The 26,340-nt window shown below is 34.9% G+C and overlaps 6 protein-coding genes across 11 annotated transcripts; 1 reads left to right on the top strand and 5 right to left on the bottom strand.

The window, feature by feature from the left end:
* Positions 1 to 112: 112 nt before the first annotated feature.
* Positions 113 to 5,081, bottom strand: LOC102623075 (pentatricopeptide repeat-containing protein At5g61990, mitochondrial-like). Of its 3 annotated transcripts, none has more exons than XM_006481297.4 (3): positions 1,102 to 5,081; positions 903 to 1,017; positions 113 to 661 (listed from the first exon to the last, which is right to left on the bottom strand). In XM_006481297.4, exon 1 carries the CDS (start codon positions 4,929 to 4,931, stop codon positions 1,386 to 1,388), a length of 3,546 nt encoding a protein of 1,181 aa, XP_006481360.2. In that variant the 5' UTR covers positions 4,932 to 5,081; the 3' UTR covers positions 113 to 661; positions 903 to 1,017; positions 1,102 to 1,385. The 3 variants fall into 3 exon arrangements, with proteins under 3 accessions (XP_006481360.2, XP_006481361.2, XP_006481362.2); XM_006481298.4 differs by having other exon boundaries at positions 113 to 638; XM_006481299.4 differs by having other exon boundaries at positions 113 to 587.
* A 2,582-nt stretch (positions 5,082 to 7,663) lies between these two features.
* LOC102622768 (scarecrow-like protein 23) lies at positions 7,664 to 9,744 on the bottom strand. The gene has a single exon (XM_006481296.4). The coding sequence runs from the start codon at positions 9,383 to 9,385 to the stop codon at positions 8,060 to 8,062; it is 1,326 nt and encodes a 441-aa protein (XP_006481359.1). The 5' UTR covers positions 9,386 to 9,744; the 3' UTR covers positions 7,664 to 8,059.
* A 2,455-nt stretch (positions 9,745 to 12,199) lies between these two features.
* Positions 12,200 to 12,859, bottom strand: LOC102622469 (60S ribosomal protein L27). The gene has a single exon (XM_006481295.4). The coding sequence runs from the start codon at positions 12,782 to 12,784 to the stop codon at positions 12,377 to 12,379; it is 408 nt and encodes a 135-aa protein (XP_006481358.1). The 5' UTR covers positions 12,785 to 12,859; the 3' UTR covers positions 12,200 to 12,376.
* A 2,191-nt stretch (positions 12,860 to 15,050) lies between these two features.
* Positions 15,051 to 15,980, bottom strand: LOC102621980 (protein CYSTEINE-RICH TRANSMEMBRANE MODULE 6-like). 2 transcript variants are annotated; one of them, XM_006481294.4, is made up of 3 exons: positions 15,721 to 15,980; positions 15,451 to 15,601; positions 15,051 to 15,336 (listed from the first exon to the last, which is right to left on the bottom strand). In XM_006481294.4, exons 1-3 carry the CDS (start codon positions 15,749 to 15,751, stop codon positions 15,291 to 15,293), a joined length of 228 nt encoding a protein of 75 aa, XP_006481357.1. In that variant the 5' UTR covers positions 15,752 to 15,980; the 3' UTR covers positions 15,051 to 15,290. The 2 variants fall into 2 exon arrangements, with proteins under 2 accessions (XP_006481357.1, XP_006481356.1); XM_006481293.4 differs by having other exon boundaries at positions 15,451 to 15,604; positions 15,721 to 15,977.
* A 4,105-nt stretch (positions 15,981 to 20,085) lies between these two features.
* Positions 20,086 to 20,864, bottom strand: LOC102621019 (protein CYSTEINE-RICH TRANSMEMBRANE MODULE 6-like). Its single transcript, XM_025100026.2, has 3 exons — positions 20,708 to 20,864; positions 20,444 to 20,591; positions 20,086 to 20,327 (listed from the first exon to the last, which is right to left on the bottom strand). Exons 1-3 carry the CDS (start codon positions 20,736 to 20,738, stop codon positions 20,282 to 20,284), a joined length of 225 nt encoding a protein of 74 aa, XP_024955794.1. The 5' UTR covers positions 20,739 to 20,864; the 3' UTR covers positions 20,086 to 20,281.
* Positions 20,865 to 22,738: 1,874 nt separating this feature from the next.
* Positions 22,739 to 26,332, top strand: LOC102620729 (transcription termination factor MTERF5, chloroplastic). Of its 3 annotated transcripts, none has more exons than XM_006481288.4 (5): positions 22,739 to 22,907; positions 23,291 to 23,481; positions 24,258 to 24,307; positions 24,403 to 24,618; positions 24,721 to 26,332. In XM_006481288.4, the coding sequence occupies exons 2-5, from the start codon at positions 23,405 to 23,407 to the stop codon at positions 25,854 to 25,856; spliced, it is 1,479 nt and encodes a 492-aa protein (XP_006481351.1). In that variant the 5' UTR covers positions 22,739 to 22,907; positions 23,291 to 23,404; the 3' UTR covers positions 25,857 to 26,332. The 3 variants fall into 3 exon arrangements, with proteins under 3 accessions (XP_006481351.1, XP_015386782.1, XP_015386781.1); XM_015531296.3 differs by having other exon boundaries at positions 22,747 to 22,907; positions 23,273 to 23,481; XM_015531295.3 differs by having other exon boundaries at positions 22,748 to 22,907; positions 23,264 to 23,481.
* The last annotated feature ends 8 nt before the right edge of the window (positions 26,333 to 26,340 follow it).

Raw genomic sequence — 26,340 nt, 5'->3', positions numbered from 1 at the left:
GAAATTATTCTCATTTTAATTGCATTAAATTTCATACCCTCAGAAATTATTCTCATTTTAATTGCATTAAATTTCATACCCAGCCACCAACAATAGAACACACAGCAACAAGTATCAAAGCAGAAGAATAATCATTATCATCTCAAAGGAATCAAATAAGATTACCAACAAGTATTATGGGTAAATAGAACAGGAAAAATGGATGGCTTCGTAGAACATTGGAAAATTTACAAAGGATCAAATCAGCATCAGGGGCTCAGCCAAGTGGTTTTCAAGTCCCTTTATTTGCCTGCCCACCCGAGTTCAAATCCTGGGTAGGTTAGAGGCCTACAAATCGATTTGGATTTCGCCCACCAGCTCTCTCAAAAAAAAATCTAATTATTCATTTTAAGCTACAAGAAATAAATGCGTAAAACAACTTCAGAATCAGATAAAAATCATGAATTGCTAAGTAAGATGCCTAATGTCTTTTATTCTGCAAAACAGATTGCAGCCTTGAATGAAATTCTCTGGACTCCTGCAGTAAAGCCTGATCTCCCCTTTGCTGTGCTCTTATATGGCAATAAAGACTTTTTGCTCATACGTTTCTGCAAAATCTCACTAATCAAAAGCTTGACGGTCCATAAATTAGCTGACATCTGAAAGGAAGATTGTTGGAACCCTTTTGATAAAATAAGAAACATCAACCCAGATAATAACTAGAATATGCTAGAATATCATGAATAAAAATGGTTATTCAAATGAGACCAAATTCAATAGATTAGTATATGACAGTTTCTTTTGGGACCAAAAAGAGAGAAATATATGCCACCAATATGGCGATTAACCATGTCTACAGTTTAGATTAGAATCTATACATACATAAAATATAAGTTCTCACTGTATGAATTGAAATAAATCACCTCAGGCACAATGTGAAGATCAGCAGACGCATGCATTTCTCTGCTTTCACCGCCAAATGTGGCTGGAACATGTACCTTTGTAGATACTGAAGTTCACTACAATGACAGATCATACCTGAAAGTGCAAAAAAGCATGGTTCAAAACCAAAAGCCACTCCAACAATTAAGAGTAACATTGGCCTCTAACAGCTGCACTAACCTTAGACATGATAAATCGTATTTGGAGGCTTGGGGAATCCAACATAAATGGCATACAGAGTAAAAGCAGCAAGTCCCTTACAGAAGGCAAAGCTACAGAAGTTTGGTCCCCATTAAAAATCTGAATAGCTGATCCATTTGTGCTTGAGTTCCACACTTCATTTTTATGCTTACTCAAGAAACGGTTTACTTTTTTATGAGGAGGTAGCAGCAACTGCAAGCAGAATATAGTTTTTCTTTACAGCTACAGTTCTTGACCAAGGGTACTTCTAGCTGATGCACTCTTTATGCCATACATTTGACAAGTTTGTGATTACTCACAGAATTTTGATCAGTTAAGTGCCTGTTCTCTGACTCACTCAAACTAGAGTCATCAGGTACCCACCCATTATTTATCATACTCCTAAATATCTTTGCTGCTTCATCTATTTCTCCAGCTTTATGAAAACTATTGAGTAGACCACTACATGTACTAAGGCAGGGCTTAACCTCATGCTGCTTCATCTCCTCAAGCAGCTTTGAAACTTCAGAAAGATCTCCTTTCTTGCAAAGAGCATCTATTAATGAATCATAAGCACTACCCTTTGACAGCAAACCCTTCCGCAACATCTCATCTCGCAACTTAAAAGCCTCAGTTAAGTTATCATTCTTGCAATGAGCATCAATTACAATATCATAAGCTGCTTCATCCGGTTTGATACCCTTTGCCAGCATATCCTCATATAATGTGAAAACCTCAGTCTCCATCCCTATTTTGTGGTAACCTTGCATAAGTGATGTGTAAGTGACCACATCCGGCATAATCTCTCTCTTCTGCATATCCAAAAAGAGCAGGTTAGCCTCCTTCATCTTCCCCACCTTGCAATGCCAATCAATCACAGTAGTGTAAGTCACATGATCGGGTAATATTTGCTTTTCAATCATTCCCTGTAGCAAAGAAAAAGCTTCCTGCAGCTTCCAAGACTTGCAAAATCCATCAATTAAAATATTATACGATAATGTAGTAGCAAAACCCTTCTTCACCATTTCATGAAACAAGTTGAATGCCTTCTCCATATCTGCTTCCCTGCAACACCCATGGAGAAGGGCATTGTACACAAAATCGTGTGGTTCAACCCCTTTTGATAGCATCTCATTAAATATATTGAAACCCTCAGTCACATCCCCCGCTTTGCAGTAACCATCAATCAAGGTGGAGTAGGTTACTTTGTCAGGTGCCAACCCCTTTTCTTGAATGCTATCAAACAATTGTCTGGCTCCTTGAACATCTCCTAACTTGCATAGTCCATCCATCAATATGTTGACAATAAAAATATTAGGATCAATACCATTAAAATGCATCTCATCGTAAACTTGAAAAGCTTTCTCCATCTCAGCTTGTTTACAAAATCCGGAGATAACAGAACTATAGGTGACAAGATCGGGAACCAAACACCTTTCTTTCATCTGTGAGACGATCTCAAAGGCCTCCTTAGTTTTCCCATTATTAGCCAGGCCATTTATCAAGACACTATAGGTTTGCACATCTGGAAGCACCCTCAGCCCAAGTATGCATTTGAATGTTGCAAGAGCTTTCACTAAGTTACCTGCTTTTAAGTGCCCACCAATCAAGACAGTGTAAACAAGATTATTCGGTAGCAAACCACGATTAAGCATCTCATCGAAATACATTGCTGCTTCCTTCATTTTTCCTTCCTTACTAAATCCACAGATTAAGGCCCCATAAGTAACAGCATCAGGGATTAGACCCCTCTCAGAAATCTCAAAAAAACATGCTGTAGCTTCTTCCATCTTCCCAGCTTTGCTAAGGCATGTCAAGATGGGATTATAGCAGAATAAATCAGGTGCAAATCCTTTGTCACTCATCCCGTCTAAAATCTCTCTTGCCTCCTCAATCCTACCCTCACGAGCGTAACCCACAATAAGATTTCTGTATATCGCAGTACTTGGCTTGAAGCCACCAGCAAGTATCTTCTTAAAAATGTCTTTAGCTAAGGTTTTCTTAAAAAGATCCTTACAGTTGCGTAATACATTAATAATTGTCAAATTCTTCCCGTCCATTTCAGAAAGTAGCTCTAATACCCTGCCCGTATTATGCTCCCTGCAGTATCCCTCAATCAACGAACAATAAGTTTGGCAGTTTGGTTGCAAGCCCATCTTTATCATCTCATCCACAACCGCAACTGCCTTCTCCATCTTCCCATACTTACAAGTCCAATGAACAAGCGAATTGTATGTCATCAAATTTAGCTGCATACCACAAGAAACCATCTCATCCTTCATTCTGAAAACCTCATCAATATTTTCTTCCATCGCGAACCCATGAATCAAAGCAGAATACACAGCATAATGAGGCTCCAAACCCAATTGAGTAATCTCTTGCAACATCAATTTTGCATCTTCCATTTTTCTCCCTCTGCAAAGCATCTCAATGATCATCCTGTAAGTATACGTATCCGGGACTAATCCCTTTTCAACCATAGACTTTTTCAGCTCAAACACTTCAGCCATAGCTCCAACTCGGCAAAAGCCTCCAATCACCACATTGAAAATAAACACATCAGGACTGCATCCCTTCTCATCCATCTCACTAAGTACCCTTTTTGCACTCTTCAAATCCCCAAGCTCACAAAATGCGCTAGCCAAATTCGTATATGTAAATGCATCAAAATCCATTTTTGCACCCAGCATTCCATCATAAACCTTCCAAAACAACTCCAGCCTATTGCCCTTCAACAAATAATTCAACAATGAATTACAACATCTCAAACTAGGCAAAATCCCACCATTCTTCAAACCCAAAAATGTATCCACTGCCTCACTAACCATATCCTTCTTCCGATAACTATCGATCAATTGAGTAATCTCTTGCAACACCAATTTTCCATCTTCCATTTTCCTCCCTCTGCAAAGCATATCAATGATCATCCTGTAAGTATTTGTATCCGGGACTAATCCCTTTTCAACCATAGACTTTTTCAGCTCAAACACTTCAGCCATAGCTCCAACTCGGCAAAAGCCTCCAATCACCACATTGAAAATAAACACATCAGGACTGCATCCCTTCTCATCCATCTCACTAAGTACCCTTTTTGCACTCTTCAAATCCCCAACCTTACAAAATGCGCTAGCCAAATTCGTATATGTATATGCATCAAAATCCATTTTTGCACCCAGCATTCCATCATAAACCTTCCAAAACAACTCCAGCCTATTGCCCTTCAACAAATAATTCAACAATGAATTACAACATCTCAAACTAGGCAAAATCCCACCGTTCTTCAAACCCAAAAATGTATCCACTGCCTCACTAACCATATCCTTCTTCCGATAACTATCGATCAATATATCGAAGACCATAGCATTAGAACCCACATTACTTCTAAAGCAACAAATAATCGAATTCAAAATCGCAGAACAAGGCCTTGGGGTGATTATCATTTTATTCAAAACACCATTAGCATGACCAAAAAGATTATTATTACAAAGCATAACAGCAAGAATAGCAAAAGAATCCAACAATTGTGGGATACGAAGTTTACAGTTGGACCAATAGAAGAAATCGGCGAGCCGTTGGGGGTTACCAACTTGGTTTTCAACGAGCACAGATCGAACCACATCTGGGTTTAGCTTATTGGGTATTTTCAAATTCTTTATAAGAGTCTGCCAGTTGTTTTCTTTGAGAAAAATCGAAACTTTCCAAGAAAGCCGTTGAATTTCATCAGTATTGGAGCTGAAATCATCAACTAATCTGATTGGTTTAGTAGCTCTGTAATTACGAACATATTGATCCGTGAACAGAAATGGGTATCTTCGAATCAACCTATCCATCACTTGCTCTTTTCTTATATCAATTTGATTCTCAAATCAAAATGAAAAACACCTTTTTCCCTCTATCTCCTTTGATAGTGTCTTTTTTTTTCTCTCTCTCTCTCTATTTGTTCCGCTGGTATAGGCAACTGGTTCCTCTTGCAAAATACTGGTTTTTTTTTTTTTTGGATAAATAGCCCTTATTGAGAGGAATTTCGGAAAAAAACCCCATTTGAAAAACCTGTTTAAAAAACACGAAATGACTTTGTTGTCCTTTATAAACAAGGAAATCTCTATTATGTGTACATTATTTGATTATTTCGTTGACCCAAAGTAGCTAAATTTATTTTGGAACACAAATTGTGGGATCCACATAATTGTGTGGTTCTTATTGATTGTGTATGGTACATTCAATGTAACATAATAAAATCCTGTTGAGAATTACTAATATTTTAGTTAATTTTATTTCGGCAAGGGTGACTGAAGCCTGAAGGCATGAGCAAGGAAGACGCCCCACCAAAAAGTTTAAGTCCCTCCTCTTACTAATAGGACTCTTCGTTTTATAAATAATTAAATTTATTAATAATAAAAATTATATATATATATATCATACCTAAATTTCCTCTGTATATTTATTTTTAAAAAATAAAAATTAATACATAAAATTCTATTAAAAACACTTTGCATCTTAAGAAAACATGAAGTAAAAGCATAAAAAAATTTCAACATTAAACTTATTTTGAGCCATGTTTAACATTAACCTAATTTTCTCTCCATTAGGTGGGTTCCAATCCCAAATTTTCCGCCTCAATTTACTGACTAAAGTTTTTTATTTAAATAATTATTTATTATTTTAATATCTAATTTATAAGTTTTTTTTCCCTGTAAGAAATTATATATATAAAATTAGTGATATTTAGCTGTCTCAATTTATTTCAACAGCCTCCCTCTTCTATTTTTGAATCAATGTCATACTTTATCTTCATCACCACTGAAACAACATTTATTTTTAATTATTTTTAACTTTTTTTTTTCTTTGTAAAATAATTAGGTGTGTATCAAGAAATTAATCCACCATCTTAAAGTACGGAAGCTACTAGATAAATTGAAGAGATCGAATACCAACACTCCATACGTAAATCTTCACTGAAATAATATTATATTTAAAATAATATAAATTTCTTGATATTTTGGGCCACACACATGCTGAATATGCGGCTCTTGTGTTGGGCCTCAGTCCACCAGCCGAAATCATATTATACTCTTTATCTTATGTAAGTTAATTATAGCTTTATTTAATGTGATTTATTCTTTAAAAAATTGTTTCTCAGAACTTTTGAGAGGTTGTACTATTATGAAATATGTTTTTTTTTTAATTATAAAAAAAAAAAAAAAAAAAAAAAACAGAGCTTCCATTTTCTAATTGAGGTTACATCACAATATCACATTCACACGTGTGGACTCATTCGTTCGGCTACAGCAACGTCATCGTGACTCACCATGAGCTACGCGATTTTGTCGTCAGTCTTGGTTTCTACTTTCTTCTTCCATTTCTATTCTTCAATTTTTGTTTTGAAACAAAATTCAATTAAACACTTAAATGAAATATTCTTTTAATAAAACTTTTATACCCACCCCATTTTATAATTTTAAATTTTATATCCTAATTTTTAATTATAAATAATTTTTTAAATAATTTTTTAAATAATTTTTTTTTTAATTTTAATGATTTTTAGTGTAGAGATATAAAGTATGTAAAATATTTAAAGACTGTACGATTTGTATGTATTTTATAATAGAACTCAAAAGAGATACTTTTTTCTAAGGTGAAATTTTATAGGAAGAGATTAATTTTAATATATGAGTTTGTATTTTATAAATTAAATTAAGAGTACTTTAAGAAATAAGATTCAAAAGGATTGTTGTAAAAATTTTAGAAGGGTGTTAAAAGCTCCATTCTATGATCACTAATCCCTCAAGGGAAAATGTTTTCACTCTAGAGCAATATCAATCCACTTACTAAGTCCACCTTCCAACATCACTTTTGTATTGCAAAATACTCCAAATTTTACTAGTTGATTATACTCAGTGTTCACTATGTTAGGATACTCTAAATGCACATGGTTAATATATGATATTTTAAATTTTTAAATGGAAATAATTTCATTGATATTTTTCTCTTATAAGCACTACACATCCACACAGATTTGAAGTAATTTATACTTATGGTTGATAATAATTGGTACCAAAGTAGACACAACTTTTAATATGCAATCAAACGCATCATGTCGAGTAAAACCGTTGAAATTTTATAACCATCTAAACAAATAGAATGATTTGACAGAATTTTATCTATAAAATATAAGATTAAACTTTGTCATAAAAAGATAGATTCAGAAAGTCACCAAATTAAAAAATAAAAAATCGTTGTGGACATTGTTTATAGAGAATGATGGAATATCAAACCTTGCAACTTCATTTGAGGGAGTATCGTGTGAAATACAAATAATAATGATAATAATAATAACACTAATTAATATTTAATTACATGTAAGGTCGGACCCGAAAATGACAAAGCTCGATACTAACATCAACATAAATTTAAAAGAGACTACAAGATTTAGGAATATATTTTGTTGTTTCCATCCAAAAATTCATTTCCAATCAACCCAAAACCAAAGCTTAAGTAAAAAGTTAAAAACAAACACACACATATCGAATATTAAAGAGAAAAAATTATTTAAGAAAAAAACTAAGAAACAGTCAATAACTGAACTTCATATCAGCATTTACAATTACAAATCCACTACAACACCTACAAATTATGGGATTATTTAAAATAAATGTAAATACAAATATTATTGTTTTTTTGTGAATAAAGAAGAGAATTCCACTTGATCAATTGATTAATCTTCCAAAGATATGTTTAGGACTGCCGTGCTTCACCATAAACTTTGATTTTAACTTGACACCTCACAATTCTATTGAGTTAAAAGCCACAGAGCCGCGGTCTCGAATGTACTTTGAAGTCTTATAAGAAAACCAAACATCCCCAAAATCCAACGTTTGATCATCATCATGTCAAGCGCGTACAAAATTCTTTCTTTTGATAATACCGATGAATTCAGATCAAATCATCAATCATTGATTCAATCGGACGGCTGCCAGGCCGAGGCAGTCAACAAGGACAAATCTTTCCAGCCCAATTTCAAGCACCCATTTTCCTCGACCAAAGTATATCCTTTCCAAGGAAACATCCCAAGCAGCAAGCTAGCTTGAGCTGCCGGGTTACCACTCAGAGAAACGGGTCTGAATCCGACCCGTTTCAACTCCTCCCCCCATCTCTCCACTTTCACCTCACCCGTCCTCTTGGGCCCACCAACCGCCACTATGTTCCTAATTTCACATCCAAACAACTGCTGCTCCACCGTATGCCTTTCTATACTGTCAGCGCCCAGTCCGTCCCCCAGCGCGTCGAACAACGCGCTGTAATAATGTAAAGCCTCAACGAACCGTCCCAAAAAACTGCCACCGTGGCTTAAATCTTGTTCAACGATCGTAATCAGCTTCGGCCTCAGCAGAGTCAACATTCTCAACGTCCCTAAATCACTCCCCGTTATGTCGTACAAGCAATGATGCATCCAATGGACCACAATTGTTTCCCCAGGTCTCACCCCGAGTTGACTCACGTCGATTATGTTCCCAATTTTGCCCTCCAGCGGATTAAAATCGAACGGCAAGCCGAGTGACATGGCAAAGTCAGCGAGTCGTCTCCCAGTCGATTCGAGTAACTCGGATGAAGATCCGAACCCGGTTATTCTCATGGAGCGGATCTTTTTAGACCGGGATACGAGGATGTGGAACAATCCTGGCCATTGAAGGCCTTGCATAATGTCCAGATCGATGATGTGGACACAATCTGCACCGTCCAATGCTTGAAAAATCGCTTGATTGGCGGTGAAATGAGAGAACTTGATCAACGGACAGATGGAATTGTATGATTGCAAGGCGTTGAATATCTTCTGAGACTGGGATAACGTCAACGATTTCGTGGTGAGGGGCGAGTAAGTTCCCAAACAAGAACTGACAACACGCGCCTGTAGCGCGTGGGCGAAGTAAGCACCGACGCGTTCCGGCGAAGAAACGAACGGAGACGATAGCTCGGATATCTCTGGAAGAAGATCAGTGGCGTCGTCGAGATTGTCCATGGCGACGCATTCAGCGCACTGTAGCAAGAGTCCTAAGAGTCTCAAGCCTGCTGACTCGCCTTCCATCACGACGACGTCGTGCTGTTCAGCTTCCTCTTCTTGCTCTTGTAGTTTTTGTTCCTGTTCGATCACGTTAGCTCGTTTGGCAACGGCTCTCGAAGGATCGCCGTTGGGGTTGTCGTCGTCGTCGTCGCGGTCCACGCGCTTGGATTTCATCGCGGTGGAGGAATTGATTGGAGACTGAGGTACTACTAAGCTTTGAAGCATGATAATAAAACTGATTGAAAGTGCTTGATTGATATATTGAAAGTGGCGGGTTAATTCGATAATTGAGATTCGAAAAGCGAAGAGCTTTTGAGAGAAAATGGACAAATCCTCGCAAAGAAACAAAGAGACTAAGGAACAGAGAATCCAGAGCTGTGTGTCAGACCACGAGAAAGTAGAATTGAAAATAACAACAATAATTAGAAGATAAGAACTGAGCAATTCATTTGTGTTTGGGGAGAGGGAAAGTGAGGGAAAATTGGGAGGAAAGTTGAAATACTTTTTAGCTCAGAATAGAGATGACGACAGAGGGAGGGAGGGAAAATGAATAAATGTAAAACGATGATTTTTTTTTTTTTTTTTTTTACGTCGTTAGGTACTCCGTTTGGGAGTGTCGTTAAGTCCGTTCGCTTGTGGGAAAACGTTAGATTTAAGGGATTTAATTAAGTGATTAATTATATGAGTTAATACTTAATTGCGTCATCTTTTGGATTCTAAGGATACGTGTCATGGATAAAATTAAGGGAATAAGGGATCAAATTTTGTCTTTATGTTTAAGATATCGATATCACTAATTAATATAATCTTATTATTGTTTACATGATTAGTGGGGTAATCCCTCATTATAAAATATTTGAAGCACAGTTAATCCATAAGCACCAATCATCCCCGGTCGTTACTAAGCAAAAGCTTGCAAAAAAATTAATAATTTCTGTTAGTTCAATAAATGAAGAGATTTATTTTGAATTAATTAGACATAATAGATGGTTAAAAGATTTCAATCAATTGCGCGACTGTGCGTGTGGTGATTTATTGGGCTGTGTTGTGAGCCCAAAATTCCGCCTGCCCAACTAGATTGGGACTCAATGTATGGTTAATAATATTTGTGGCTAAATCCAAAAAAAAAAAAAAAAAAGAAGAAAAAAATAAAAAGAAAGCGGGTACAACGACGATTGTCAAGGAAAACTATCATGGTGGTCTGCGAATTGCTATATTATCTTTAGATCACAAGCAGCGACAGGCAAACCACAAACATCGTTTGCCTATCCAAAACCAAAAGTGGGTTCAATCATTGTTTGCTTTACTGTATTATTAGTTTTCCTTTCGAGGTATCTTTCGTTTCAAATAATAATCGGCATAGATCCTTCAATTCAAACGAGAGGGTGTCATTTGCTTTGCCACTCAAAAATGACCGCACTTGATCGTTCGAAGACCAATTCTACGGTGAATCTTAGCATATCTTGTCTGAGTGGTAAGGACGATTTAGAATCTGTGGCAGCTGTCGGGCTGTCAAATACCAATCTTGAAAAATAATCAGCACATGCTACGATAACATCATCGGCAACATAGAGATCCCAATTTACTTCTATCTTGACTTCAGAATTTTATTTGAAGGAAGTGTAATGCCTATGAATGAATCAGTTGCTGACAAAAAGATGTCAAATGACACCTTTAAATTTGCTGGCTGATAAACATGCATTATCAGTCTACAGTCTATTTGAGGAATGATCAAAAAAATTTTAACGGGTTCATAAATAACCCAACGCGATCAAAACATTAAATCCAGGCTGATGATACAGAGCAAAACGCAAATGAAATCCAAAGCCAAGAAATGCTTTTAAACTGACACATATATAATCAATTACACACAAATCAATTCATAAAACATTAAACTTTGTAAAATAACTAGAAAATTGTTATGAGGCTTGAGTAGATCAACAAAGCAGAACCAGTCAGGGACCTTAATGACCAAATGCAGATCAACTTCAAATTAAAAAACACCAAAAAGTATATGCTATTTGAAATAATCAAAACTGCTGCCATAAATATATAGGAATGATAAACAAGCATATAATTGTTTCCTCTCCTTACAACCATTTGTATGATGAGGTCTGTAACTTAGCACAGCATAAGCAAAACAAAATATACATGCCCGGATAATAATAAAGCAATTCTCAAATCAGCAGAGCTGCAGTAACCATCTTAAACTCATAGAGGAGCAAACACAGGCCCTTAGGTAAACATGTGATTCTTGCACATACATGCACATGCTTATAGGTTTTGGACAGCTGTAAAAAGCTCCAGCACCGAGTATTTGGTAAACACATGCTGCTACAGTTTGGATGATAAGCTAATTTTATCCCAAAATTGTACTATAACATACCTATGATGTTGTCATTACTATTATCATCAAATTATTATTTTAAAGTAATACTTATCACAAATTATCAATTTTCATTTGTAACTACAATGCCTTAATACCAAACGGGATCTTAAACTTGATAGCATGTGGACTGAGCATCAAGCAAACACAGCTCAGTTCCTAGAACTCAGTATTCATCTCAAATCCTTAGAAACTGCACAAGTAGTTGACTTTGTTATAGACAAGCTTGGCTTGTGTAGAATAAAAATGCAAACCAAGCAGAGAACATAAACCTCAGAAACAAAAAAAAGTTGCAAAGTATTAAATACTCATGATGTTGCTCGGCAATTGAACTACTCGATGCGTAAGATTCATCAGCCTTACTTAGGCCAAGTAATAAAACCAATGAGCACTCAACCCAATTCTTCCTACAATCAGCCTATAGGAAATCAATTGTGAAATAACCTATTACGCAATGACATCAACACAATCAAACCCAGAAACCAACATCAAATATCATTTACACAACCCACATTTCCACAATCAGGATGTGAATATATCCAGAACGTTACCAAATCAGCTTGAAAAGACTATAATGGAAGATAACATAAACAAAATAACACCCAATTAAACAAGTCCTAACAGCAAGCAGCATTAATTTATGACGTCTTGAGTAAACATTATAAACCCAATATTATCACATAAAAATAGTACCAGATCCAGAAATAAAATTAAGTTCACAAAAAACTACATAAATCTCAAAATTCGCACTTTAACAACTAAAGCGTTTTCAATAACACAAAATAAAACAAAACAAAAACACAAGTCGTTTTCTTCCTTTGGTTAAAAATCTAAAACCTGAGCTTAGTAAAGAACCAACGATTCTTGCCAGTCTTAAACCTCTCCTCGAGGCGCTTCTTGGTCTCCTTGCAAGCGGTCACCTTCTTGTCCTTGCTCTGGAGGGAATCGGCCGACACGACGTCCTTCAAATCGACGTCGAGAGTGTAGCGCGTGGGCATCAGGTGCTGGTAGTTGACCAACTTGACGAAGGCCTTGACGCGTGACTTCTTCGCTGTCTTCTTCGCCGAGTCCTTGCGGATGACCTTGCCCGGGTACTTCTTTATCCCCGCTACCAAACAGTGCCCGTACGCCCTCTCGCGGGTCCCGTCGTCGAACGACTTCACGATCACCGCCTTCCGGCCGGCGTAACGGCCCTGAAGAAGGATCACGGCCTTGTTTGGTTTCAGAAACTTCACCATTTCAACTCTCGCTCCTCGCGCACCCGCGGCTCTCTCTGGGTTTTTGTGTGTTTGTGCAGGGGCTAGGTCGATTCACAAATGAGGATTTATATATATATCTCAGCTGGCTTTCTGAGAAACCCTAGAAACCCTCGGTGAATTTGGGTATTGGGCTTGTTTTTGTTAGCTCTTGTGGGCTTTTAAAATAGGGTTGGAAAATGGCCTGCGCCCAAATGTAATTTTTTTTTTTTTGCAGATTTAATGAATTAAACCGGAACACAATTCTCCATCTGCCCACTAAAACCACAAACAAAATACGAAATTGTTCATAACTGTTGTACTTACTAAAGTTTGGAAGGTGTTGAGAGCATTGTATGTCTTGAAAAGTGTAATTTATGTTTTTGGTAAATTTTATAATTAAAGTGTCGTTTCATTGTGTAATAATTAATTATAATATAAATTAGTTTGAGGTTGTCTAAACTTCATATCAAACATTTGGAAGATACAAGTATAGTGAAAATAAGATTTAATTGGTGAATCGGAAAACTTGATATTATTAAATATATGATTAATGTCTCGTTTGTGATTGATGTTGGATTACTTGGATAGCTGGAGTATAAAAGTTACAATATTTAATAAAGGGAAAAGGACAAACACACCCTCAACGTTTAGACAAAGGGATAAAAATCCACCATAACGTTTCAAAAAATACATTTATGCCCCAATTCACTAACAGAAACAGTAACTTTTAACATAAATTACCGCTATATCCTTCTAGCATATAAAAAAAATTATACAAGTTTAACTTGTGGTATTAATACCATAAAATTTTATTTAAATTTTAAACTTGTATATTTAACAATTCTCCACATGTTATCATTTAAACTTTTATATTTATAACTAATTTTTTATGTTATTTATTATGGTATTAATTGAAATACAAGTTAACATTAATAACCAATTTTATTTATTTTTATTCTTGAGTAATGAATTAAATTTATCGTCTTGAAGAGGGAATTTGATAAAAATTTAAATAGAGGAATTGAGTAATGAGGGTATATTTATAATTTTATTAATAATATATGAAAAAATTGGATAATCAATAATCTTTTTTATATGCTAGAAGGGTATAACGGTAATTTCAGTTAAACGTTACTGTTTCCGTTAGTGAATAGGGGTGTAAATGTCTTTTTTGAAACGTTAGGAGGATTTTTGTCCCTTTGTCTAAACGTTGGGGGTGTGTTTGTCCTTTTCCCATTTAATAAATACTAGTTATTGTAGATTAGAAGTTGAATTAATTTGATTTTACACTTATAATTTTACACTTATATAATGAAAAATCTATTAATATCTTTACTAATTTTGTTAAAATTATTATTTAATAATTACATTTACTACATACTATTAATTTTTATTTTATAACTACAAGATTTTTTTTCCCAATAAGAGATGTATCTTAAAAGTTACAGTATCTCAATAACAAATAGGACTTAAAGAAGACTTTTAACAAATTAAAATGTAGTCTAACTAATTATTTGATACCACTCTTTAAAAAAATTTATGATTAAAGTGTTGTGATATCTACCAGATTATTTAGTCGGTACAGTAGAAATAATGAAATAAATTATCCTATAAATCGCATCAAATAAACTATTTTCACTTGATGGGTGCAGGTGTCATTTCGTTTCTTTCGCAAAGGTCAGCTTTGACAGTTTTGTTTGGAATTTTGTGTTCGGATTCAAAAGGTTGGAAAGTACACCAAATCGGGCATCTCTTTAGTCTTTACACCAGCGGAGAACGAGTTATTTTCTCTCGAAGCAGTTAGCACTCAATTGAAAATCATTCCTCTGACTCAAAAGCACACGGCATCAATGCTAAAGAATGAGCTTGTATTTCTATCTTTGTTATAGTTGACCAGACGAAGTGAACTTTTCGTAATGAAATTAAATTTTACTAAAACAACGTTGTTACAAAAATTATGTTGGTTGCTCCTTCTTTTTTAAGTTGATGGTTTATAATGCTGATTTAAAAGATTGTGATAGACTTTTGATTATTCATAGGATAAATCCAAAAATATGTTTTTGAAAAATATGTTAAAATCATGATATTTTCATTCTTGTTATGAACGTGCTTTCCATGTGATTGCATGTATGTATGCGTTTGTGTTGGCCCCAAACCAACTCGTTCTTATTTTGTATTGAAAATGTATCTACAATCAAGCATTGATTTAAAGATAAATTAATCAGCCACTGCAGAGAATTAAATACATAGTAAATAAAATTCAAAGTACAAGAACAAGAGTATGTGTATCAAAAGTCTACAGAATGGTATACAAAAATAAGAGTATGTGTATCAAAAGGCTACAGAATGGTATACAAAAATAATAACTCAAGCCACGGGGGCGTTCCTATCATCAAACTAAGGAACAATCTGAACTGTTTTTATTATTATTATTTATACACGTAATATAATAATGGAAATAAAAAAGAATCCCCAAAATCAAACGATCAACCGTGCGTATGTGTGTTCAGAAGCAGGCGTCCAAGGCACAGCAGCAACACAAGCCAGCACAACTGCAAATTAAACCGACCAAATCAGTCACTACACATATGATAGATGTGCGTGTGTATATACATATATACGAATAATTAACATAAGGTGAGGTGAAACACATAAAGATTGCATACCATCCTTTCCAGAAGCCATCACCTCTGGACTTGGTTTCTACGGGGGCATTTTGAGCGTAACCATGATCGCCGTCTTTCGTTGGATAACCTGCCGGTGGTGGCGCCGCCACGTACAGACCCGCCGTTGTAGACGGTGGTGGTGGGGGGTATGCTACTACATATACACAATTACCCAGTTAAGATAAAACATGTAGATTCAAAATTCACAATTTAAAAACTTGGGAACGTAACAACAGGAGGAGAAGTAGGATATGCAGATGATTTAGTTACCTGAGGACTGATTCTGATTGTAGGAGCTCATGCTTGCAGTTGATAGAAGAGAGAAAAGACTGGCAAAGGCAAAGGAAGAAAAATGACAAGTTAGGTGGGAGAAGAAGCTGAAGTTGGAGATATGTTAATTGATGATGATGATGTCGACGAGAGTGGGTGTAAATATGTAAATGTGTGTGAAGTATATGTATTTATAGAAGAAAAATGGCGGAGTGGTTGTTGTTAATTTCTTGGAAGGAGAGTTTAGCGAGGGCGGTCGGTACGCGTCGAAGAAGAATTATTATTTCAATTGAATCCGCAACCAAAGTTATCATAATAATATAAAAAACGTCTCACGGCATCAACTCTAAAGAAAGAAAAGAACCTTCTTCTAAAACTATAAGATAGCAGCAGCCCTACAACCGCCTGCCTGGCCTCTGCTTCTTAATTATTATTATTATTATTTTGCCGAGTACAATCGATGCCTGAATAAGAGTTTAACATTAGATTCATATTTAAATCGATATTAATTTTTAAAACTTAAACGTAAATTTATTTATTTTTTTTTTTTAGTGCATGAGTCGTTGCATCTGAAACAAAAAAGTGGAAACGCGTACCAACCACTCACATAACATCTGTCCGGGATGGAGCCGGATGTTTATGCCAGCAACCTACTTTGAAATGACACGTGGACCACAATTTTGTTCTTGTTTTCAACGTTGTGACGTGAAGAAGCATTTTTTTAAGAAATATTTTACTAGAATATTTTTTTGGGTTGAATCGTTACAATCTAAAGATATTAAATCGTGGGTCTGCGGAGAGTTCCAATTTAATTGTGCTTTCATTTATGGCTATTTGCTGTTCGGGTTTAATTGTTTCTGGCTCCACAAAAATCAATTGAAAGATAAGATTAGCCCTTGTAGGTTCTACCAGTTTCCATTATGGTCCCCAATTTTGTTGTAATTCTTCTTCTTTTCATTACGACTCCCAGCATTGAGGATATGTATGTCTTAAAGTTACAGGTGTTTTATTTAATTTTATATTATTATTTTTTAGATTTGGATATAGATGAAAATTTTCACTTCCTAAATTAACGTCAGTCCTTGTTCTATTAACCATTTAGAACCTGGGTGTTCATAAACTACGTTAAATGCTCTTGTATTTTGTAACGTGCTGACAAAAAAAAAAAAATTGAAAGTATAACAAAAATAGTGCCATATAAATGTAATAAAAAAAATTTTATAGAAAAAATAATTGGTGAGATTGAAACATTTTAGGGTTTGTGTTGTAGACTGACTTAACAAATAAAATCAACGAAAACAACGGTCGGAGAGATACATTTTATAACACAATTGACTAAATTTTTTTCCAATGAATTTGTCCAACTCACATTTCTTTTTTTCTTCAAACGTATTGAATTTTGTGTCGAAAATAAAGAAAACTCATAAATCATCCTCAAATTGTGGAAACGGACTTATTGGCCAGGGGGAAGGTCTCTCCCTCTCGAGATAAAAATAAAAAATAAAAAATAAAAAATTATTTGTTTAAGAAAGAAACCTGCGATTCATTTATTGTTTTTTTTTGAAGTAAAAGCAGCGAATCTGATTTTGAACAAGATGAAGAAAAGGGTGTTAATTGCGTAATTTAATTGGCCAACAGATACATGATTGAAAGGCTTTTAACGAATATAATAAAACACGACTTGTTTTGCAATTTCTTATATTTGACTAGCAAATATGTTGGTAAGTGAAATCTCATCTTGTCATATTATGAATTAGATGCACCAAATCATCCAATTTCATCATCTCAAATCTCTATCTTTTTAATGATAAAAAATCATGTGTGTTAGGCGTTTGCTTAAAACACTGGGGAAAGCCCCACTTGGGTAAATTAGTAATGGCCTCCGATTTCGAAACAAGAAACATGTAGTCCACGATAATTATATATCGAGAAAGTTTTATATGAGATCAGTCACATTATGTTATTAGTTGGTGTCAATCAATTAGAATTAATAAGTGTTACCAATTGATGATTAACTTTTAAATATATAATTACAAAATCTCATAATTTCAAACACTTTAAAATTTAACCAAATAATTGTTAGCAAATTTCGAAATTTATTTTTAAAAAATTGAGTTGACAAAGAAGCTTGTTACGATTTGGAAGACTTAAAATTTGGGCCTTATTAGTCTTTGTCCTAAGTTTGCACGTAATCCAAAACTTTGTGGGCTTCGGTGGGCTTTTGGTATTTTGCCCTTTTTTTTAATAGGCGGTATGCTTGATTTTAGAAATTATTTAATTTTACAAAGTTTGAAAGCAAAATGTGTTCATTCAAAAACTAAACATTATTATTTTTTAAATATGACAGCTAATTTAACTAATTAAAGTCCTGCAATATCAACTAATCTCACTTGAAAAAAAAAGGTGAAAATTACTTTAAACTTATAATCGAAAATATTAAAGCTTTTCAGAATAATTTTAAAATACAAAATTTTTAATGAGAAAAATAACTTATTTAGTTTATCAACAGCCAGTCCCCTCTCCGAAATATGAAAACTAGAAAGAGTTTTAAGTACTTGTTCTCAATGTTCGAATAAAGACAAAGGATTTTACCGCATACACAAAACTCACAAAAAAATTATAAAATAAAAATAAAAATTCAAATAGAAACATTAAATGTATCTGCGATCAAGCATTGATTTAAAGATAAATTAATTAATCAGCCGCTGCAGAAAATTAAATACATAATAAATAAAATGCAAAAGTACAAGAACAAGAGTATGTGCATCAAAAGTCGACAGAATGGTATACAAAAATAATAACTCAAGCCATGGTGGCGTTCCTATCATCAAACTAAGGAACAATCTGATAGAGTGCTGAGTCATGAGCCACGAAGGTCTGATAGGCTACCAAAGCCAAACCCAAAGTCCACTACGTGAAGAGTGCCATGCAAAGCCATTCCCAAAGCCATGCATGAAGTCTCACGTGAGGTTAATGTGTGAATGCCAAATCGGAGCCATGATTTTGGGTTTACTTTGTGAGAGATCGTGCAGAGATTGAGGGGGGATCCAAATCTTGGAAGTTTGCTTTTGATTTATTTTTCAGTTCGAAATATTAGTCAAGTTGTTAGTTTGATATTTGTTGATTGATTCCAGCTAAGATATTGGGTTGGAAATCAAAGTCTTTTGTTATAAATAAGCTCCAGAGATATGAATAAAGGGGAAGAGTATTACTTCTCACCATAAGTAAAAAATATTACTTCTAACAATTGTAATTGTTAGCTACATTTGGCTGGGACCTAACATTGGTATAAGAGCTAGCTATCAATGACGACCAACAAGAAGCGCATCGAACAAATTGAAGCTGATATTGGGAGCTTCCAAAACAAGATGGAACAAATGAAAATTGGAATCAATGACAAGCTGTAGTGTCTGGAGGACACCATGAGCAAATTGGCTGAATTTTTTAGTGCAACCAGAGGCACTGCCAGTCACGGCACTAACGAGCACATTGGATCTTCATTATGAATTCAATGGAACATTCGGATTTTCAAACGGAGGTCGGAATAGGCTGAAACCGTCAAAAAAACTAACTCTGGCACTGTTCATCATCTTGTCCAAATTAAAGTTTTTAACCCTTTCCAAATCCTAATCCTACCATAATCATATTTTGGTCATAAATTTCTCGTATTAAGTCCGTTTTTAACAAATCACATACCGTTGGAAAGCTCTCAAAAAGATCTTTCCAATGATATATCACACATATTGTCAGGTGTCCTAAATCAAAAGATATGATCCATTGAAGTTTCGGGTTTCATATATATTTAGGGTTCATGCAATCTTAACCTTAGGCTAGTTTTAATAATATCAATTTCAAAATTAATCCATTCATATTAAACATTCCAGAACACTTAAAACAACAACATCACAAAAATTAAAAAAAAATCAAGCTTTTCATGAATTAAATCCAACAAATGCACGAATCCAACACAATTCAGGCTCTAATACCAATGAAGAAATTCTTAAAAAAAAAATCAATAGGCCTTACTTTTTTCAAATTATGCAGCGGAATAAATATGTGTTGGATCACATCACTGGTCGAAAAGAAATTACGAGCGGAAATCTTTCTCAAGCCACAATATATTTTCCTTTTACGGATTGTTCAAAGATCTTGTTTTTCTTTTTAATGAATAAAGAAGTAAACCACATCTCCATTGCAATGATTTTGATGGCATGTATATGTAGAAGTTGGGAAGTTGAACACAAATCAACTTCCCTCCCCCAAATGCTTATGGTAACCAACAAGTGGTTATCATGTGTGAGTCGGGTCGGCTCGGCCCATCTTGGGTGCCCACCCGTCCAATAATATGAATAAAAGAGGAGAGTATTCAAACAACAAAAACACTTAGGATATTTCTCCCCATAAGCAGAAAATATTACTTCTAACAATTGTAATTGTTAGCTACATAGGACTGGGACCTAATACAATCTGAACTGTTTTCATTATTATTTATACATGTAATATAATAATGGAAATAAAAAAGAATCCCCAAAATCAAACGATCAACCGTGCGTATGTGTGTTCAGAAGCAAGCGTCCAAGGCACAGCAGCAACACAAGCAAGCAAAACTGCAAATTAAACCGACCAAATCAGTCACTACACATATAATAGATGTGCATATACATATATATATATATACGAATAATTTTAACATAAGGTGAGGTGAAACATAAAGATTGCATACCATCCTTTCCCGGAGCCTCTGGACTTGGTTTCTACGGGGGCATTTTGAGCGTAACCATGATCACCGTCTTTCGTTGGATAACCTGCCGGTGGTGGCGCCGCCACGTATGGACCCGCCGTTGTAGACGGTGGTGGTGGGGGGTATGCTACTACATATACACAATTACCCAGTTAAGATAAAACATGTAGATTCAAAATTCACAATTTAAAAACGTGGGAACGTAACAACAGGAGGAGAAGTAGGACATATAGATGATTTAGTTACCTGAGAACTGATTCTGATTGTAGGAACTCATGCTTGCAATTGATAGAAGAGAGATAAAGATGAAAATTTGTTAATCGAGGATGACAATGAGAGTGCCTGTAAATATGCAAATGCGTGTGATTTATTTGTATTTATAGAAGAAAAATGGCGAAGTGGTTGTTTCTTGGAAGGAGAGTTTCGCGAGGGCGGTCGGTACGAAATTGTTTACAACTGACCAAAATTGTTTCCGATGAATTTGTCCAACTCACATTTATTTCTTCTTCAAACGTATTAAATTTTGAGTTGAACAAGATGAAGAAAAGGGTGTTAAGTTCGTAATTTAATTGGCCAGCAAATATATGATTGAAAGGTTTTAACTTATGTAATAAAACACGACTTGTTTTGGATGTGCACCCAATTTGTTATATTTGATTAGCAAATATGTTGGTAAGTGAAATCTCATCTTGTCATATTATGAATAAGATGCACCAAATCATCCAATTTCATCATCTCAAATCTCTATCTTTTTAATAATACAAAATCATGATTGTTAGGCGTTTGCTTAATTATATTTTGAGAAAGTCTTATATGAGATCAATCACACTAAGCTATTCGTTCGTGTCGGTTGATCAATTAGAATTGATGAGTGTTACTAATTGATGATTAACTTTTAAATACATAATTACAAAATCTCATAATTTCAAGCATTTTAAATTACAAGATTAGGGAGTTGTATTTTTATACAATTGTGTGTCACATTAATTTATATAAAACTAATTGTATATCCTTAATTTTGATTATATGAATAAATTATCATGTCAGTTGATACGATCATAAAAAAATTGTACTTCCAAAATACTTAAGAAGTAATAAATATGTATAAATCCTTTTTTAAAAAAATAAAATAAATCGGTCATCTCATGTGACTCAGTAATTAGTAATTACTGACCAAATAATTGTCAGCAAATATAATAATTTCGAAAATTTTAGTTTTTTAAAAATTGAATTAACAAAGTAAGTTTGTCACGATTTGGAAGACTTCAAAATTTGGGCCTCATTAGGCTTTGTCCTAAGTTTGCACGTAATCCAAACTTCGTGGGCCTCATTGGGCTTTTTGGTAAGTTTGCCTTTTTTTTGGATGGGTGGTAATGCTTGATTTTGGAAATTATTTAATTTTACAAAGTTTAAAAGCAAAATGTATTTATTCAAAAACTAAACATGATTTTTTTTAAATAATTACAAACAATATGAAAGTTTTTTTTATTAGAAGAGACTATTACTCAAGAGAACAATTCATATTATATGAGATTACAACTAATATTTACAAATTAGACTATTACTGAAACTAGTTTACATCAATTCTTAGAAAACTCACCTAGATTTTACCTACTCTAATACTTGAGAGACGTCTACTCCACTCACATTTCGAAAAGAAAAAAATTATTTTCACTCAATTTAAGGAAGGAAATTAAACTCTCACAATTCATTGTAAGAGCTCGAACTCATGACCTCATAATTGTGAGGCTTACGTCAATGTATCAATTAATTTAACTAATTAAAGTCCTAAAATACCAACTTAGTTTTCCATTTTTCACTTAAAAAAAAGGTGAAAATTACTTTAAACTTATAATCGAAAATATTAAAGCTTTTCAGAATAATTTTAATATACAAATTTTTTAATGAGAAAAAATAACTTTTTTACTTTTCAACAGTAAAATATTTTTTAATCATTTAGTTTATCAACAGCTAGTCCCCTCTCCGAGATATGAAAACTAGAAAGAGTTTCCAGAACTTGTTCTCAATGTTTGAATCAAGACAAAGGATTTTACCTCATGGATAAAACTCACAAAAGAAATTATAAAATAAAAATAACAATTCAAATAGAAACAATAAATTACTTAAGTGATTTTTATAATTTTAAAAGGGAAAAATCCAATAAAAATCGTATTAACCCGTGTAAATGACAAAAACAACCTGTAAATGACAAAAACAACATATCTTCAAACTATCCTTACCCGCCGAAGCGAGGAATAGGATATTCCTGGATAGGGATAGGTCACAATAATATCCAGGGATTTGTGGTAATATAAAACCCCCCCTTTTTTTTTTGAAAAGATCTTTTTATTCAGTCCCGATTGTGGCTCGCAGTCGCAGTGAAGGCGAGCTTGACTCTGCTGCTGCAACCAAACGTCCAAAGTCCAAACCCCTCTTTTTTTCCTCTGTAAGTTCCTCGTTCTTGTTAACGTTTTCTGTACCGTCTTATCTTTTGGCAAAGGATATACACGTGTCAGTCTTTGGTGGATAAATGATATAATATTTTTGCTTTTTATCTTGTTCATGCTTGTTTTGGTTGGGGTACTAAGGTTTGTGATGTGGGTTCCTTGGTTTTTGATCATTGGTTTATAGTTTAATGACAAACTTGTGTGAATGCATTAGTTAAGTTTGCTTTCTCTTTTCTTTTTTTTTTTATAATGATAAATTAACAATTAGAGAAAAATTTGTAGCTGATTAGTGATCATGATATGGATACAATCTCAATATGCCATCTTGCTATTATTGCTGAAACGTTTGTAACAGCATCTGCAGTATTATCTATATACACAGAGTTTGGAAGGCAAGATTTAGTTGAGCGAGGGACTACGCAAAGGTTAACAACACTCTTCGGATCATTGTAATTTGGACTGGTATCGCTTGCAATTCAGCAGTTAGGCAAAGGCTATGAAAATGGAGGCCCTTCGTTCAATTCATTCTTTGGACCTCTGGTCTCTTTGTGGAAGAGCATTTTCCTTCACAAGGTGTCTGTTTATTTATTTGTAACCATTTCTATCTTTATTCATAAACTAGGGAGGCAAAAGAAAAAGTAATTAACTTAGTGTTTGTTAACGCCACTTGTTTGGCTTGTTTCAATTAGTCAAAACTAATGCAGTGGGAGATGTGACTAACAGTTAAGTTACTAGAGTTTCAAAATCGTGTGTTAAACCGGAGGTGCTTTTTCTTTTTTTAAAAAAATGCTGCATTTGGCTTTGGAATTACTCAATTTTATAATTAGAATTGGAATTGGTGTATCAAGACAATTTATCTGAATCTTCCAATGAGTTTCTATAAAATATTGTGAAGTTTTCTTACCAGAAGAAACTTTAGCTTAAGTTCTCTTCAATAAATATTAGGTTAATAATTTGATCTATCATGAAGGCAATATTTTGGCTTTGGGAAAACATTGATAGGTTCATTTCTGTTTTCATGGGTTAAACATGGTGAAATCCTATCTGTCCCAGCAAATATCTTTGACAACATCTTTCTTTTGGAGTCCTATTAATGTTTGCCAGAGTCCACATAAATTTATTGCTTATACATTAGATTGTATCTTTAAAAGTGTCTAATAATTGCATTGAATACTTGTGTATATGTTTTATGATTATGTTATGTATTTATGATGTCTCAAAGTAAACTTTCAGGTTGTATTTAGAAGGTTAGTCACTTCTTCTCTTGTTACCTCTCTATCCTGTCTGATTATTCTGAAGTGGACCATCATTCTGAAGTGAACCATCAACTCACTTTTATCTTTATGCAGGAGTCAACCTGCGTTACCCGAGAAACTCTTCTTCTGCCGAGCTAAGTTTGGTAATCAATAACACTTTCACGTGAAAGTATTACACTGGACATTTGCTTCTTTTTCATTTTTTTGGCATGAACATTGTGTTTCTAAATGCTGACAGGTGATTCAGGAGTAAATGGATCCTCCAGCTTACGAGTAGTGCCTTCAACCTTGTTAGCAGCTGAAAAAGAAGAAGCCAAGGCAGTGTTGACATTGTTCTTGAAGAAACAAGGTCTGAGCAAAGGGGTTGCTGCAAGAACCATCAATAAGTCAGACCTTTTCATCGATCACCTTGTCTCAAGGCTTCATTCTGTTCATAAATCTCGATATCTAGTAGGTTCGATTGCAACATGTTACAAATCTTTTGGCTACTGCTTTATCAGTGTCTATGTTTCTTATTTTGTTTGCTTGCCTAATCAAATTTTACTTTCCACTGCAGGAAGAGAGCTCACCACCCTTGAGATCAGGGATGCCCTTACTCCTTACCTTGAGTCTCTTCTTGAGGAGTACGGCAATGTTCTAGTAGATTTAGTTGAGAACTTTCCAAATGCACCACCACCTGCTAAACAAAAGGCACTTGCACCAGTTTCTCCACCTGTTTCCACCCTTGATTCCATGAAGCTAAAAGCAATCTCTCGAGTGAGTGAGTTAGATTCATCTGGAGATCTGCGCCCTCAAATTCTCTATCTCATAGAGCTTGGCATGGATCTTGAAAAGATCAAGTTAATTACTCGCAGATTTCCTGCTTTTTCCTACTACAGCTTGGATGGGAAAATCAAACCAGTCGTTGAGTTTCTTCTTGATCTTGGGATACCAAAAGCACAGATTCCTACAATCCTCGGTAAAAGGCCTCAACTGTGTGGAATTAGTCTCTCTGAAAACCTAATACCCACCATGACTTTTTTAGAAAATTTGGGTGTGGACAAGACACAGTGGGCAAAAATCATACAACGGTTCCCAGCAGTTCTCACCTATAGCCGACAGAAGGTCAAGCAAACTGTGGATTTTCTTTATGAGATGGGCCTCTCGGCCGAGAGCATAGGTAAGGTCTTAACTCGGTGCCCAAACATTATAAGTTATAGTATAGAGGAGAAATTAAGGCCCACGGCTGAGTACTTCCGTTCATTGGGGGTTGATGTTTCTGTTCTTCTCCAGAGATGTCCACAGAGTCTTGGTTGTAGTATTGAGGCCAATCTGAAGCCTGTGACAGAATTTTTCTTGGAAAGAGGATTCACCGTGGAGGAAATTGGGACCATGATTTCCAGATTTGGAGCTCTATATACTTTCAGCTTGACAGAGAACTTGATACCAAAATGGGAGTTCTTTTTGACCATGGATTATGATAAATCAGAGCTGGTTAAGTTCCCTCAGTATTTTGGTTACAGTTTGGAAGAAAGAATTAAACCTCGGTATGCACGTGTGAAGGTACATGGAGTGAAGTTGCTGCTAAATCAAGTCCTATCACTGTCAGGCAGTAACTTTGAAAATGTTTTAAAAAAGAAAATAGAGAAGGCACTTTCAGATGGGGGCCATGAGAATGGCAAGTTAAAAAAATTTGGAATTGGATCCACCTGACTTCTAGGAGACTGCCACTGAATGGTACGTTGGGCAATTGTGATAGATTGTTTTGGAAAAACAGAAAATGTATAGGTTGCATTAGCAGAGAACGGTGTAAGCCACATTTTAGGCCTAACCTCAACAAGCAGAATGGATATGTTGCTGACTTGCTGTGGATTGGTATTTCTCGGTGTACTGACATGAATCTACTGTCGCTTGGTCATTGCTTTTCCCTCCTGCTTTCCTGATTTCTTCACATATAATCATGTAATTTTGTGACAGTTTCCTTAATGCATGGGATTAAAATGAATCATCATGGTTTTTCATTTCTATGGAAATGAGCCAATTTATCTTGGCATGCATTTGTTCTGTTGCTTAGGGTACGTTGCCATGTTTTGGAGACCCTGGAACTTGAATGTAATGGCTGGATCATCATATTTCCTTTCTTTGATCACTTATATTATATCAGGAAGTGGTTCTCTGTTTTGCTTTCAGGTCTAAG

The sequence above is a fragment of the Citrus sinensis genome, chromosome 6 (genome assembly GCF_022201045.2).
Source record: "Citrus sinensis cultivar Valencia sweet orange chromosome 6, DVS_A1.0, whole genome shotgun sequence".
NCBI lineage: Eukaryota > Viridiplantae > Streptophyta > Magnoliopsida > Sapindales > Rutaceae > Citrus > Citrus sinensis.
Note: the sequence above shows the minus strand (reverse complement) of the source record. Positions and strands in the feature narration are given on the sequence as shown.

Bases quoted from the DNA above. Each gene is read 5' to 3' on its own strand.
- LOC102623075 (XM_006481297.4), bottom strand. From the start codon at position 4,931: ATGGATAGGTTGATTCGAAGATACCCATTTCTGTTCACGGATCAATAT.
- LOC102622768 (XM_006481296.4), bottom strand. From the start codon at position 9,385: ATGCTTCAAAGCTTAGTAGTACCTCAGTCTCCAATCAATTCCTCCACC.
- LOC102622469 (XM_006481295.4), bottom strand. From the start codon at position 12,784: ATGGTGAAGTTTCTGAAACCAAACAAGGCCGTGATCCTTCTTCAGGGC.
- LOC102621980 (XM_006481293.4), bottom strand. From the start codon at position 15,751: ATGAGCTCCTACAATCAGAATCAGTCCTCAG. The intron at 15,605-15,720 runs GTAACTAAATCA...GTGTATATGTAG, and splicing joins CAATCAGAATCAGTCCTCAG to TAGCATACCCCCCACCACCA. The intron at 15,337-15,450 runs GTATGCAATCTT...TTTAATTTGCAG, and splicing joins GATGGCTTCTGGAAAGGATG to TTGTGCTGGCTTGTGTTGCT.
- LOC102621019 (XM_025100026.2), bottom strand. From the start codon at position 20,738: ATGAGTTCCTACAATCAGAATCAGTTCTCAG. The intron at 20,592-20,707 runs GTAACTAAATCA...GTGTATATGTAG, and splicing joins CAATCAGAATCAGTTCTCAG to TAGCATACCCCCCACCACCA. The intron at 20,328-20,443 runs GTATGCAATCTT...TTTAATTTGCAG, and splicing joins AGAGGCTCCGGGAAAGGATG to TTTTGCTTGCTTGTGTTGCT.
- LOC102620729 (XM_006481288.4), top strand. From the start codon at position 23,405: ATGAAAATGGAGGCCCTTCGTTCAATTCATTCTTTGGACCTCTGGTCT. The intron at 24,308-24,402 runs GTAATCAATAAC...AAATGCTGACAG, and splicing joins CTTCTGCCGAGCTAAGTTTG to GTGATTCAGGAGTAAATGGA. The intron at 24,619-24,720 runs GTTCGATTGCAA...TTTCCACTGCAG, and splicing joins TAAATCTCGATATCTAGTAG to GAAGAGAGCTCACCACCCTT.